This window comes from Plecotus auritus (assembly GCF_963455305.1).
Source record: "Plecotus auritus genome assembly, chromosome: 6".
Taxonomy (NCBI): Eukaryota; Metazoa; Chordata; class Mammalia; order Chiroptera; family Vespertilionidae; genus Plecotus; species Plecotus auritus.
This window is the reverse complement of record NC_137773.1, coordinates 161,705,628-161,719,795: the sequence shown is the minus strand read 5'-3', so window position 1 is coordinate 161,719,795 and position 14,168 is coordinate 161,705,628. Positions and strand designations below refer to the sequence as shown.

At 41.8% G+C, this 14,168-nt stretch overlaps 1 protein-coding gene across 2 annotated transcripts in view; it reads left to right on the top strand.

The window, feature by feature from the left end:
* The window catches only part of NEK10 (NIMA related kinase 10), a 158,941-nt gene that overhangs the window by 58,576 nt on the left and 86,197 nt on the right, over window positions 1-14,168 (top strand). For both annotated transcript variants that reach the window (XM_080673185.1, XM_080673186.1), the window contains exons 9-17: window positions 845-912; window positions 3,392-3,471; window positions 4,798-4,884; window positions 7,289-7,513; window positions 8,549-8,688; window positions 10,887-10,948; window positions 11,680-11,757; window positions 12,588-12,652; window positions 13,986-14,088. In XM_080673185.1, the coding sequence (XP_080529311.1) occupies window positions 845-912; window positions 3,392-3,471; window positions 4,798-4,884; window positions 7,289-7,513; window positions 8,549-8,688; window positions 10,887-10,948; window positions 11,680-11,757; window positions 12,588-12,652; window positions 13,986-14,088 (908 nt within the window). The remainder of the gene's footprint in view (window positions 1-844; window positions 913-3,391; window positions 3,472-4,797; window positions 4,885-7,288; window positions 7,514-8,548; window positions 8,689-10,886; window positions 10,949-11,679; window positions 11,758-12,587; window positions 12,653-13,985; window positions 14,089-14,168) is intronic.

Genomic DNA, 14,168 nt, shown 5'->3' with positions numbered 1-14,168 from the left:
TTCCATACCAGCAGATTTTGGTAAGCATATTTTTGGTTCCTCTAATTCCTATTAACATGTCAGAGGCTATTCAATTTTCATCTATAAAGTTAGGTTAATAATGATGCCTATCTTCAAACATTGGAACATCCAAAGCATATAAAAGAAAAAAAGCCCTAATGTGATAACAATAATGTGAAATCATTGGCCTGTGTGGTGAGCTGTTCTCTGGTCACCCAGTCTTCTCTCTCTGGAGGCTCTTCCCAGCCCCACCTTCCATCCTCTTCAGAGCCTTCCTGCTGTGGGGGTACCCAGCCCACTCTTTGTGAACAGGCTGGTTTCCCGTCCGTGCTTATTTGCTGGACAGCACCCTGATTCAGTCACAGGGAGAGAAGTGCAGGTGGTGAGCCCTGGGCACCAGGAAGGCTCTTTGAGAACAACCGCTTCCCTCAGCCGAGGAGTCCTGCTGGGTCCATCACATCTGCTGGCTTCCCTCTCCTCTTTGTCAAGTTGACATCTTTATGGGGCGGGACTTGGAAAAGCAGGTTTCACTGTGAACTTATAACAATGTTAAGAAACTCATTTAACTTTAGGTGGAAGGAAAGCTTTGCCTTTTGTTACCCCCTTATTTCATTATGTAATAGTGTTATACAATAAATACCAGCTGAGCTTGAGAGGTACTTCTTGAATTCAAAAACAACAACAAATAACCCAGTTCCTCCTCCCTCCATTGTTCCTTCTGTGCTATATCTCCTTTCCCACTGCCCTTTCTCTGCTGGCTCGTCAATACTTTAGGCGTGAGGTGCTAGAATACTACCCTCTTTAAGTTCCAAATCCCTCTTTGAGTTATTTCCTTTCTTTATAGATATTTTTCAAAAGCTTGCTGCTGTCAAAGACCAAAGAGAATGGGTCACCACAAGCGGCGCCCACAAGGTGAGTGTCCTGGGAAGCCAACACTTAGCTCCACATGGCAATGGCTCACGCTGCGTGGGGTTCAGAGCCCTGTGGTCAAGTTCTGTCATTATAACTCAGATCTGCTAACCGAGCCTCAACTTGTAAATCTCTGCTAACCCTTGAATATTCTCTATCAGCCCAAGGAGCAAAACAGGGGTTTCTGAAACTGTCCCCCCTTATGTCACTTAATACCAACTAAGTTTATTAATTTAAATGTTGCTTGCAAAGCCCTGACTATACATAAACTGATCCTAGGTGCATGCTTACAAATAAACAGTGCAATGTGTGTATTCATAGAAATGCATTCCATGTGGCACCAGAAGGAAGACTTTTAGATCACAGGTCTTGTCTTGAAAAGCCCAGTTTCATGTTTAAGATTTTCACTGAGTGCAAGCTTGCTTTATTTAATGTCAGAGAGACTTCTGTAACAGCAGATTTGGGTAGCAAAATTTTTTGTCTCATTTAATTTCTATTAAAATGTCAGAAGCTATTCACTTTCCATCTACGAAGTTGGGTTCATAATAATACCTATTCCATAAAATTTGGAACATTCCATTTTCAAAAAATGAGTTTTTGTTTGTTTGTTTTCCATTTTAAAAAGTGAGTTTCCAGGTTATGTTGGTTTGAACCATATGAAGTTGCCATGGTCTGTGGGCCACTTTCACATGGTCCCATCTTATAATTAGACTAGAGGCCTGATGCATGAAGATGTGTGCAAGAATGGGCCTTCCTTCCCCTGGCTGCCTGCACCACCTTCACTCCGGCCAGAGCCACCTTTCCGCCTTCCCACACTGCCCAGAGGCCCTGAGCTGCTGGGGCGGTGCGGCCTGCCTGCGTCATCGCCATGGCGACGATGCAAGTGTCCTGCCCCTGGCCACTCAGCCCCTGTGTATGCAAATTAACCTTCCATATTTGTTGGGTTAATTTGCATACTCACTCCTGATTGGCTGGTGGGCATCGTGAGGGTACGGTTAATTTGCATCTTTCTCTTTTATTAGTGTAGATGGTATAATATTATAAGCATATGGGTCAAATGTACATTTCAAGATAGTTGAATGCAGGTTTAACCAAATAGACTACATTTATATTTATAGCAAAACTATTTAGATGGAACCTGCCTAGAGCCAAGTTTCAATAATCTGTTGATGTCTTATATTCCAGGAAGCCACTTTCCAGGCTATATTAGAGCAAGGTTGCCTCAGATGCTGCTCATTGGATAGCGGGGTGGGGAACCATTTTTTCTGCCAAGGACTGCCATTTGGATATTTATATAATCATTCGTAGGCCATACAAAATTATCAGCTTAAAAATTAGCCTGCTATATTTGGTCAACATTTAATTAACTTACCCCTAATGCCTTGGCAGGGCCAGATCAAATGATTTTGTGGGTCTTATACAGCCTGCTGGCCCGGCGTTGCCCACCCCTGGTACAAGGAATGATTCTAGGTGACATAAGGTCCACATTTCTCATTTAAATAGTCATATTTCACTGATATTATTGCTTAGAAATTGCTAAACATTTTTGAGTAGCATTGAGGTTTTAAGTGGCTGTGGCAAAAATTATAATAAGGATCTCAGTGACTGACATTTGGAAAACATTTAAGTTAGAAGACAGAGAGAGGAAAGAAAAAGTGAGATGAAAAAGAGGAAAGGATCAGAGAAACAAAGATAATGATAGCTTCATAAAAATGCATGAAATCATAAAGGAGAAAAACCTACTGATGGAAAATCCAAAGTTGTCCAGCAGTTGTTGCAGCTGTGACCTGGACTCTGTTTGAGTGGGTACTTCTGGGGGACTCTGAGTTTTAAAAACGTAGACAGAAGAGCAATGAACTTGTGTTAATGGGAATTCAGCAGAGCAAACTGATAAGATCAGAAGACTTCTAGCCAAGTCCTGCTCCTCGAGATGATGTCTGGAAGCATTGATTCATGCTCTTTCAACATGAATTAGACATCTGGGAGGCAAGGGGAGTGCTTTGCAGTGTTAACATATCTTGCTTAGTTTGGGGGAAAAATGACAGTTTTCAACATTTTGGTGAAAATAGTTCCACAATGCCTGACTTGGAATGTGTTCTCAATGACCGGTATTCCGTGTACTTAGTTATCATGACCAGTGTTTATGTCATTATTCTCCCCACTTCTCCCTGTGGGGAAGGGTCAGAAGAAGCAGAGCAGACCTCTTGGGCACATGGAAATAGAGGGAAGTGTGAGAACCAGGCTGGCCATGTGGCTTGGCCCCTTTTCCCTTCTGTCTTGGGCAAGGAATGGCTACACGGTGCTGGAGTCAAGAGTTCCAGTCAAGGATCGACACCTTCCCCTGTAAAGAGCTGGATGCCATGAATGTTTAACAGAACTCCCTTTGAGGTTAAGCCTCTATGCTCTTTACAGGAAACATTATACTGTTCAAGAAGCATGTGGTACTTATGCAATTAAACTTTCTTTTCCTTCATTTTTTCAGACATTAGTAAATTTACTCGGTGCCCGAGATACCAGTGTTCTGTTGGGTGCCCTTCTGGCTCTGGCTAGTTTGGCTGAAAGGTAAGTGTATTTTGATATACTGTCCAGTTCTACTACTGTAGCAATTTAGGCGGCAGAGATACCAAATAGATTAGTTTCTCTACTTACTTTGCTACCTACTCAGAAAAATAAGCATGGCATACCATTAACATATATATTTAAGAGGACTTGGATAGAAAAGCATAATTTTAAATTTTAAGCTGTTGGAAAGGCAAATCACAGTTTAAATTTTTCTATCTTTTTTTTTCCCCTAACCGAAAATATTTACCTAGTCTTTCATTCAATGTTCAGTTACTTCTACTTTCAAAATTATTACAGTATTTCTTTGACAATTGAATTTCCCTAACCTTTTTTCCATTCTTTCCTGTGTACTTATTTTGACATATACAACATTTTCAAATATTTTTACCCTTAAAAAAGCCTAAATAACCTGTCCTCTTTAGATCTGATTACTTAAAATAAAAGCGCTAGAAATATATTTTATGCCAATAAGTGGATCATTGCTTTTTTTTTTCTCTTTGAGTTTTTTCTCCAACCTTATAGGAAACAGTTGAAATATAATTGTATGTATTTCAAGTGTACAACATGATGATTTATATACATTGTGGAATTATGACCAAGATCAACGTAATTAATACATCCATCACCTCACGTAGTTAATTCTCTGTGTGTGACCAGAACACAGATCTGCTCTCAGCAACTTTCAAGTATACAATGCCATATTAGTAGCTGTAGTCACCATGCTGCACATTAGATCCTCAGGATTCATTCTTCTTATAACTGCAAGTTTATACCTTTACTTTAACCTATATATTCCCATTTCCTCCTCTTCCCAGACCCTGGCAACCACCCACCATTCTATTCTCTGTTTCTACTTAATCAGCTTTTTTTTGTTTCGATACTGTTTTTAGATTCCACATACAGTATTTGCCTTTCTCTTCCTGGCTTCTTTCACTTAGCGTAATGCCCTCCATGTTCATCCATGTTTCCTATTTTTATGGCTGAATAATATTTAATCGTATATATCACATTTGCCTTATCCATTCATCTGTCAAAGAACAAATAGCTCATTTACATATTTTAGGTCTTGTGAATAGTGCTGATCATTACTTTTTTGGTGAACAGCATGATTCCCTTTGCAGAAAAGGAATTAAGTTATCATCACACTATTATTAAACAGATTTATGACCTATAATGTTAATTGAATATTGGGATGTGATGCAACCCTGCCCCATGGAGTTATATTGCATTTTGTTTTCCTCCTGAGATAATATAAGAGCTAGGATATTAAATAAGTGAATATGGTAAACTGTGTTTTTAGTAGTTACTAATAGTTTCAATTTGTAGCCCAGAATGTAGGGAGAAGATAAGTGAACTCAACGTTGTAGAAAATCTGCTGACGATTTTACATGAATATGACTTACTTTCCAAAAGGTAGGATTGCTCACAGGGAAAAAGACAATGTCTTATATTTGATGAAAATGGTTATTATTTTTTTATTATCTCATGTTTTTTACATTATTAACTGAATATCATGAGTCAGCTTGGCATTTGTTTTCTATTTAAGTTTATGTGAAGTAAGTAGAGCAAGGTGGTGTATCAATTTATCTTTCTTTAGTCTTATATTACTTCTAGATCTGGGCATAGAATCAAATTGTATTAATCTTATGATCACATCTTTAATGTATTTCTTATTGCATTTATTTACATCTTGTCTCTTTAAGGAAAGAAAATATGACATGGCTCTATTTTTAGTAATTTCAGATTGTGTCTTGAAGAAATGATTAATTGCTAAAATCTATTTTGCTTAAGGCCAGTAAAATAAATTAAAGCAGGTACTGGCCTGTTTCATGACCTCCTATTTTTATAACTCAAAACAGAAACTAGTGTAAAATTAAATCATTCAATTGAACTACATATTGCTCTAAAGAATTACTATATACAGATAGTTATTAGTTTGTCTTTAAATAGAGTTGCAGTCAACATCATTTGATATGTAGTCAAGTAAATAATTTTCTAAAGAGGCAAAATAGATAACAGAAATCAAGTAATAAAACTCTGATACTTAAATTCATAGTAAATCCCCCTAGATTCTTCTTTAAAGCCATTTTATCATTCTTTTACAAACTATCCCTAAAGACTTGGCTATCTGAACTCATTCACCCAACTAACGGCCTCTGCACAAGTGTTGGCGAACCACAGATGAATAAGAAACAAGTGAATAGTGTAGGAGAGGAGGACAGGCATGCACATCAGCGGTTTTGCCACAGCACTGTCCGTGGTGAGGTCCGTGGTGTGTCTGTGGTGTGGTCCCTGGTGCACTGGATACGCTGGAGCATAGAGCAGAACCTCTGAGGGGGCACGCAGGTTTCCCAAGGGCAGGAGGAGTGATCGAGGCAGAGGGAGAGAGCGAGTGGAAACAGAATATGCTCCCACTTGAAATGGTATGTGTTAGGATCTTGCATGATTGGGCACAGCTAGAGCCAAGAATGCAGGAGGGAAAGTGCCAGAAACCTAGACTAGACAGTATTAATGACACATTAAAAATACAGCTAATTTTGGTCAGGCCCTGCTCTAAGTCCTTCTGTGTGTTCACTCATTTGAGCTGCACAGTAACTCCATTAATGTCCATATTTTATGGCCAAGGCAATAAAACACTATTAGTCAGGTCATGATGGGCTCTTTGTATTAAAGAAGGAGTGTAGTTTTTTATCATGAATAGCAGGAGGGCTCACAGAAAGATTTTAAGAAGGATCAGGTTTATTTGGGGGGAAGATTACTCTGAAGGCAGTGTGTGGGGGCTGTGGGGTGGAGAATACAGCTGCACGAGATCCACGTAGAACATGGAAGGAATGTGTTGTGTAGAAAGTCTGAGAGGTAAAGAATACTGTTTACCAAAGAACATATGTTCTGAATGTCACAGCATGAAAGTGAGGAGCTATGGAAAACTGGCTCAGGGGAAAGGAATTTTGAAGGGAATGAGAATATTGGAGATGTAGATGACAGAGGGGCTTATACCTGGAGCATAATCAAATATTACAAGAATGGGAGGAGCTGTGGGGTTAGCTAGCTGCACAACTTACAAGAGACTTGATCCCAGCAGTTGCCCAGGAAATGGGCACTGAAGGTCCTTGATTGGCAGTGGCAGGTTGAGATGATTTCCACTCTTCTATGGTGTCATGAATCAAGATCAGGGACAAAAGAGGAAGAGCCGATTTTGGGAGGAGGATAATGTCTTTGAGTTTAGACGCAGTGTGCTGAGTACCTGTGGAACTATCTTTAAAGACTTGGCTAATTCCCCTGCATTGTAGTATTTTTGCCATTTGGTATTAATGTCTTGTTTTTGCAACCACATAGTAAGTTGCTGTAGACTAGGATAAAGCTTTTATATTTCTTGTGTCTTGAGCACAATGCAGGTCCCATTGTATGTACCTGACACCTATTTGCTGGTGAGAAGTTTTTTAGCCAGACAAATGGGGGTACAATGAGAATATGACTTAGAACAGCAGTCAGCAAACCGTGACCTGAAAGCTAAATTTGGCCCCCTGCCTGTTTTTGTAAATAAAGATTTATTGAGACACCGCCATGCTCCATTTATTTGTATGGGTTGTCTATGGCTGCTTTTGCACATTTTGGCATGACTGGGTAGTTGTGACAGCCTATATGCCAGCAAAGCTGAAAACATTTGGCTGTGGCCCAGCCCTTCACAGAAAGTGTATGTTGACCTGTGATTTAGAAAACGTTAGACGCATCCTTCACGCAGTGATGATAGCTCTAGTCTAGATGTCGTCAATGACCCCCTACTGCCGTGACTCTCATCCTCGCCGCCTCCCCTCAGGCTCACTGCGGAGCTGCTGCGCCTCCTCTGTGCCGAGCCCCAGGTGAAGGAGCAGGTGAAGCTCTACGAAGGGATCCCCGTCCTCCTCAGCCTGCTCCACTCTGACCACCTGAAGCTGCTCTGGAGCGTGGTCTGGATCCTGGTGCAGGTTTGCGAGGATCCCGAGACCAGTGTGGAAATCCGCATTTGGGGAGGCATCAAGCAGCTGCTTCATATTTTACGAGGGTGAGTGAGGGCGGGCTTTGTCCCACTTTGCCCTAGTCATTGACTGCAGATTGGAAATGTGCTCAGCTCGCTCCCTCCTGGTCTATAATAGTTAAGCAATACTTCAAAGACAAAAACCTATCCTTTTACCACATAGAATGGAGTTTAACTCAAGGAACCATTTTTCCTCGTTGGCTCAAGTCATAACTATCCTTGAGAGAAAAGAGTTCTTTCACGTCTAACGAGGCATTTTCCCAGTCCATTTCTATGGCGCAATGTTAGAATACTCTTCTGGGAAGATGATAGATGTCAACACTTTTTCTACGTGAAATATGTCTCAGTGCTCTGGGAGAATTTATTACCCCACCTGGATAAACAATATCCTTTCAGAGCCTGTGCCTGCCCCTGAGCTGCCTCGAGCTGGTTCGAGGGGTGGAGGTTGCCAGGTTTTCTGCTGGCTTGAGTATGAACAGGTGGTGTTGTCAGAGGGTTTCCAGGGAGCCTGTTCATACCCATTCACCTGCAGTCACCAGGGGGCCCAGATGATGAGGGGACTCTACCCACATTATAGTTAGGCACAGAAATCCAGGCAGAGCTGCTGTCAAAAATAAACAAATGAAAAAACGTGGTGCACATAAAACAAAAGGGAACAAAGCAGATAAAAGACACCAAGGCTCTATTGTGGAAGATGTTGCATTACATAAACAGAAAAACCAATGTTTTATTTTATCAAAGATGTTAAACAGTACAGGACGTTTAGGAAATGAGATTAAAGACGAGAGGAGAGAATAATAGAAAGGGGAGGAGAGAGGTTGTGAGCTAGGAAAGAAGACAAAGATTGAATAACCTACACAAAACTGCTAAATTCTCTAGAAAGTGGAATTAGGAAAAGGATGGGCAAGCTCCTCCTCCTCCTCCTCCTCCTCCTCCTCCTTCTTCCTCCTCTTCTCTCCCTCTCACTCTGTTTTTGCAGAGATTTCTTCAGCAGGACTCAGAAAGCACTGACGAGGAAGGAGAGCTGGTAAACTGATCTGTGCACTAACTTTTCTCTCCCAGAGATAGGAATTTTGTTTCTGACCGCTCTTCCATCGGAAGCCTGTCCAGTGCGAATGCGGCAGGCCGCATCCAGCACCTCCATTTGTCAGAAGATTTGAGCCCTCGGGAAATACAAGAAAATACTTTCTCTCTTCAAGCAGGTATTTATAGCATATTATTATGTTTTACTATTGGGTACTGTTTAATATTACATTGATTATTCTCTTTATTTTTAATTTATTATTATTTTTTTAAAATCCTCACCCGAGGATATTTTTTCATTGATTTTTAGAGAGAGTGGAAGAGAGGGTAAGACAGAGAGAAATATCAATGTGAGAGAAACACATCGATTGATTGTCTCCTGCATGAGTCTGGACAAGGGTCCAGGCCGGGGAGGAGGCTGAAACCGAGATATGTGCCCTTGACCAAAATCAAACCCGGGACCCTTCACAGGCCAGTGCTCTATCCACTGAGCCAAACTGGCTAGGGCTTATTATTGTCTTTATAAAGTTAGTATGATAGTATTAATTAGGCATGATTTGTAAGTTTTTAAAAAAGTGAAATTAAATCCATGTGGATGCCCGAATCTTGTTGGTACCAGTGTTGGACTTGCAGGTTCATGACACCACAAACTTTCCTCCCCCTTCCACGTCCTACACACGCCAAGAGATCAACAGAAAGGTCAGACGGAAAGAGAGTGGATGTTAGCTTTGTTACTGGGAAGGCTGCGTTAGGGAATGCAGCTTGATCTGTCTGCTAGAGCTCAGGGCTCCCTCCTTAAGGGAGATTCTACAGCATAGGTACCTACTCCGCAGGGAGCAAGGGGGTGCTAGCCTCACACCTCTGAGCTCCTAAAGGGAAGAGAGAGGTGCTGTCTGTGTGGGATCTCCACACAAGAGCGGGAGCAGGAATGCATGAAGTTTTGGGCAGTTTGGCACAACCTGGAACAGTGCTGTAGCCTGTGGCCTGCGTAAGTGCACGTGGCCTGCGGGGCAAGTGGGGCTCCAGTGCTGCTGACCAAGCCAGGGCCCTGCCATGGCCCAGGAAGGGACAGAGAGGCACCGGGTGGGCAGCAGGAGGGCAGGCAGGCCCTAAGGGGAAGAGCAGACATGGAGCGGGGGGATTTGAGGAAAAGAGGGGTAGGAGAAGGGTGGACTGCTTCCTACTCTGTCCTCCTGGATAATAGAGGTGTTTCCTCACAGGTGTTTGAGGCCAGGGAAATAGGGGCCCCTGCTTGAGCTATCATTTCGGCTTCCTCTGAAAGGCCTCTGCCTCAGTATAAAGACTCTTACGGAGAATTTCCTGTTTGAAGGCCCCCAGAATCTAATCCAGCTGAAACCAGAGCTCCTGGTATTTCCAGGCCCCTCCCAAGAGTGGATGAGATTGATGGTGACAAGGTCAGAAGGGCCGTTACCCACATTCAGGATGAGAAGTTATTTCCTGGGAAACGGCCTTTGGGGGCAGTGCTTACCGGGTGGATAGATACGTAATAGCTCACCGAGCTGTACACTTAAGATGTGTCTGCTTTACACTGCTCATTTTATATCTCAATAAAACAAATTTAAAATGTGTCTGAGTTTTGGCTGCACCCCTTTGTTGGCCTTATGGTCTCGACAAGTTTCTTAACCTGCCCAGGCCTCACTTCTGCTTCTGTGAAATGGCGATGGTGGTCACAGTGTCCGTGAGCATTATGTGAGGACGTAAGTTTTTAGCACAGTGCAGGGCCGGTGCCAGGGCTCAATAAAAGCGTCATTACCCTTTACAGATGCTCTGGGCTGCGGGATCCAGCATACCTCTGCCTGGACAGGAGGCAGCTCGGGACAGAATGCCACCAGAGGCTGCAAAGAGCTCCTAGTGTGAAGGGTGGTGCTCCGGGCGTGGGACCTAATGCCTGACAGGCTGGGTTCAGACCCCTGGCCCCTTCCACTTAATAGTTCTGTGGCCTAGGCCCATAACCTGGGTTTTCTCATCAGTAAAACTGGTAATCATCACACATACTCTGATTATAAGGGTCAGTTTGGATAATTTATTTAAAGAACTCATTTATTCAACTGGTGTGGATGTATTTATTGAGCACCTGCTCAATGGCAGGCACATGTTGGCACTGGGGATTCCAGTGAACCAGACAAATCCAGTCCCTGCCTCTTGGTGCACAGTAAGTGCTCACTAAAAGGCTTCTGTGGGCTGTATGTGTACACACATTACATACAGAGGAGAGTCCCCTTCTCCCGGAGCCGGGCCTGAGGAAGATGTGTGTCCGGGGCTGACTGCTAACAGATTCCCTGGAGTTAGATGGTGATGTGCCGTGCGGTCCCGCAGTCACAGTGATGAGACCTGACCTTGGCGGTTCTCGTTCCAGCCTGCTGTGCTGCCCTCACCGAGCTGGTGCTCAACGACACCAACGCCCACCAGGTGGTTCAGGTATGTGCCACTGCCCGGGGCGGGGGTGGGAGGGGCTCCGCAACAGGTCTCCCCAGGCCGGTCAACTCTGTGTCCCAGAATGTAGCGTTGGGGATCCCATCACATGGTTTTAAAATCTTTGAATATGTCTTATTTAACTTATAGAATTCCATTTTCTATTCTTGTTCTTCTTTTAACTTGCTTGGCTTAAAAAGAAAAGAAGTTTAGAAAGATGTTAACTGTGTTTTCATGAATAATGCTCATTTTGTTCTTTTTCTTAGTCTTTAAATGTAAAAATGTGTTTATTCACAATCCTTGACTATTATTATTCTTGTTTCTTTTATTTTTCTATAATAATTAACATGGATATATTACTTTATTAAAAAAACCATAAAAGGAGAAATTACCTTTCATAATTAGATATTTAAAAGGCAGTGTATACAGATTAAAAAGATATTTAAATACCTTTCTATCCCCTACTCTAAAGTATTTCATAAAGTATTAGATTAATATACTTTATTATTTATCATCTTTAAAGACAATTGAAGTTTTAAAGTTGTGGTTGTAGTCTTTGGTAGTAAAAGATACAATGACATTTTTAGTATTGTCCTGTCATATTTACTTGAAGTTCCCAGATTATACTAACTATAACATGACATCAGTTTTTGCGATTGTTCAGTTGCTTCTTTATGCTTGTGTGTCTTGGTGGCGTTGTCCCTGGTCCCTGACCACATGCCCCTTTATTCTTTCAGGAGAATGGTGTGTATACTATAGCAAAATTGATTTTACCGAACAAACAAAAGAATGCAGCAAAAACTAATCTACTACAGGTAACAAACATCTCTGTTGCTCTTCAATATCAAGTTACCGAAATATGGGGAAACCCTGATAATCTAATCTATGATTTTTTAGAATTTTTAGCTTAGGGCTGGTCCCTGCACTGACTGGGAGGGAAAATACCTGGTGAGGGAGGCTGGCGTGGAAGCAAATGCTGTTAAAGTAAAAGGCTTAACAACGATTGGCCTGCGGGAGGGAATTAGGTGACTTTATTTAGATATTTCTTTGCTTATCAGTTAGTTCTATTTTTTAAGAACATGTATTGCTTGAGTAACAGAAAATAGTAAGTTGAAAATCAAGCATGGACCCAGTCACTAACATTTCACTTTTACAAAGGAAAGCCTGTAAAGGGATCTCGATGGATGAGGAAAGATGTGCCAGATGGATGCAGGGATATGAGCGGGGCACCAATAGCATCTGCTACAGGGTGGAAGGGCATCCACATGGAGGGAACAGTATGTGCAAAGTGTGGGAGCCTGACAGCTTCCAGTTCAGTGCTGAGGCTGCTCAGTGGGGCTGGGTGTGTGGTTGGGGGAGAGGGTGGACGCTTGGTTTTCTCAGCGGAGGAATTTTCTTTCCTGTCTCTGTGCTCATTTGGTACTTTCTAGAAAGGAATGCATGCCAAGTCCAGAGTGAACCAAGGCCAAGATCCCCAGCATTTATGCGACATAAGTGCTCTTTAAAAATAAGCGTTGGCTCCCACGTAGATCAGCCACACTCATAAAACCACTTTAATGTTTACCTCCTGATAGTTGTAGCCTGAGAGGTTTTCTTTCAGTTCTTGAGCTGCCTTTGGAGAATCACACGTCCTTGTCTTTTCCAGTGTTATGCTTTCAGAGCCTTGAGGTTTCTCTTCAGTATGGAAAGAAACAGGCCACTCTTCAAAAGGTAGGAGCTTCAAGAAATGTAAGCGACCAGCGCCCCCAAGACTGAACTGTCTCCACATAGCTGACTTAGATGCAGACAGCAAGGGAAGACGAGTGAGAACGCAAAACCTGGGGCTCCAGGCTTCGGAGAATCCACAGATTCTGAGCTACCCCAGGGATATCTTAACACTGAAAATGAACAAAATGATGGAAGAGCATGAACCATGCTCTCAGTACAACTCTTCTTAATGACATGTGGCTGCTATCGTTTTAGTTTCTTTTTTTTTAGACATGAACATTTTAAGTGGATGACATTAAAATCTGTGTTTGGGTTAGCCCATTCATAAATTCCGGTTGATGTAGTTATTTCCTCTTGGAGAAAGAAGAGGATTTGTCTGGATATCTGCCATAGGGTGGGGGTTCATTGGAAGGGGAGGAGGCTGATGTTTTTGGGTCGGAGACTGTGCTGGTGAGCATGACAAAAATCACCGCTTTGGGAAGCAAACACTGGTTCCTTACAGGTGTGGTCTGCATGCCGTTTAGCTGGGCAGGTTAGCCAACATCATAGGCCCAAGATTTTACAGGAAGTTTATTGATAAGGCAGACTAGAAATAAAAGCTTGAGTTAATGTAATATTGTTTGTTTAGAAGCATGGAGCATTTTATGTTGTTATTGTATTTTCATATGATGCTTGAACTTGGGAGGGGGAAGGAAAGGAAATTATTCATTTATTAAAATCTTTAATTTCAAGGCCCCAAATCATCCATTTTGAGTGGACTTAAAGATTGTAATAAACCCTCTAGCCAATGCCTTGGAAATGATGGTAAATCTCTCAATTTTTTTCCTCATTTACCTGTATTTTTATTTTCATAAAACATTAAAAAATTAGGTTAATATTTACCTCCTAGGGCTCATATGAGGACTGAATCTATTAGCATTTATTAAAGTGCCCAGTACTCAATAAACATCCAGTAAGCATCCCTTTGTAACACGTTTAATACCTATACCCACAAATATCTCACAAATAAGGTATTTCTATAATCTGTATCATATTTTTTTTTTATTGTAGTAAAGAGCACATAACATGAGATACAACCTCTTAGCTAATGTTTAATTGTACAATACAGTGCTGTTGACCATAGCAGAATGCTGTACAGCAGATCTCTACACTTTCCATTGGTTTTCCTTACTCTTACAAACTATGGCTATAGTTCACTTTTGTGAGATAAGCTGGTATTTCCTCCCACTTGGTCCATAACTTAAGGAAGTTAAGTGTTTTTAATTAATCTGTGAATGAGCTAGATCCAACATGGAAGGAATGAGCAACAGTGCGCATGTGTGTTTTTTCCCTGTAGACTTTTCCCCACCGACTTGTTTGAGATCTTCATTGACATAGGACATTACGTGCGTGATATTAGTGCTTATGAAGAATTGGTCTCAAAGTTGAATTTATTAGTGGTAAGTCGTGAGTTTTAAATTTTGGCAGGCTGCTATGTGGTCAGGAAGGAACTTATCAGAGCAACCCATTTTCTTTTTAT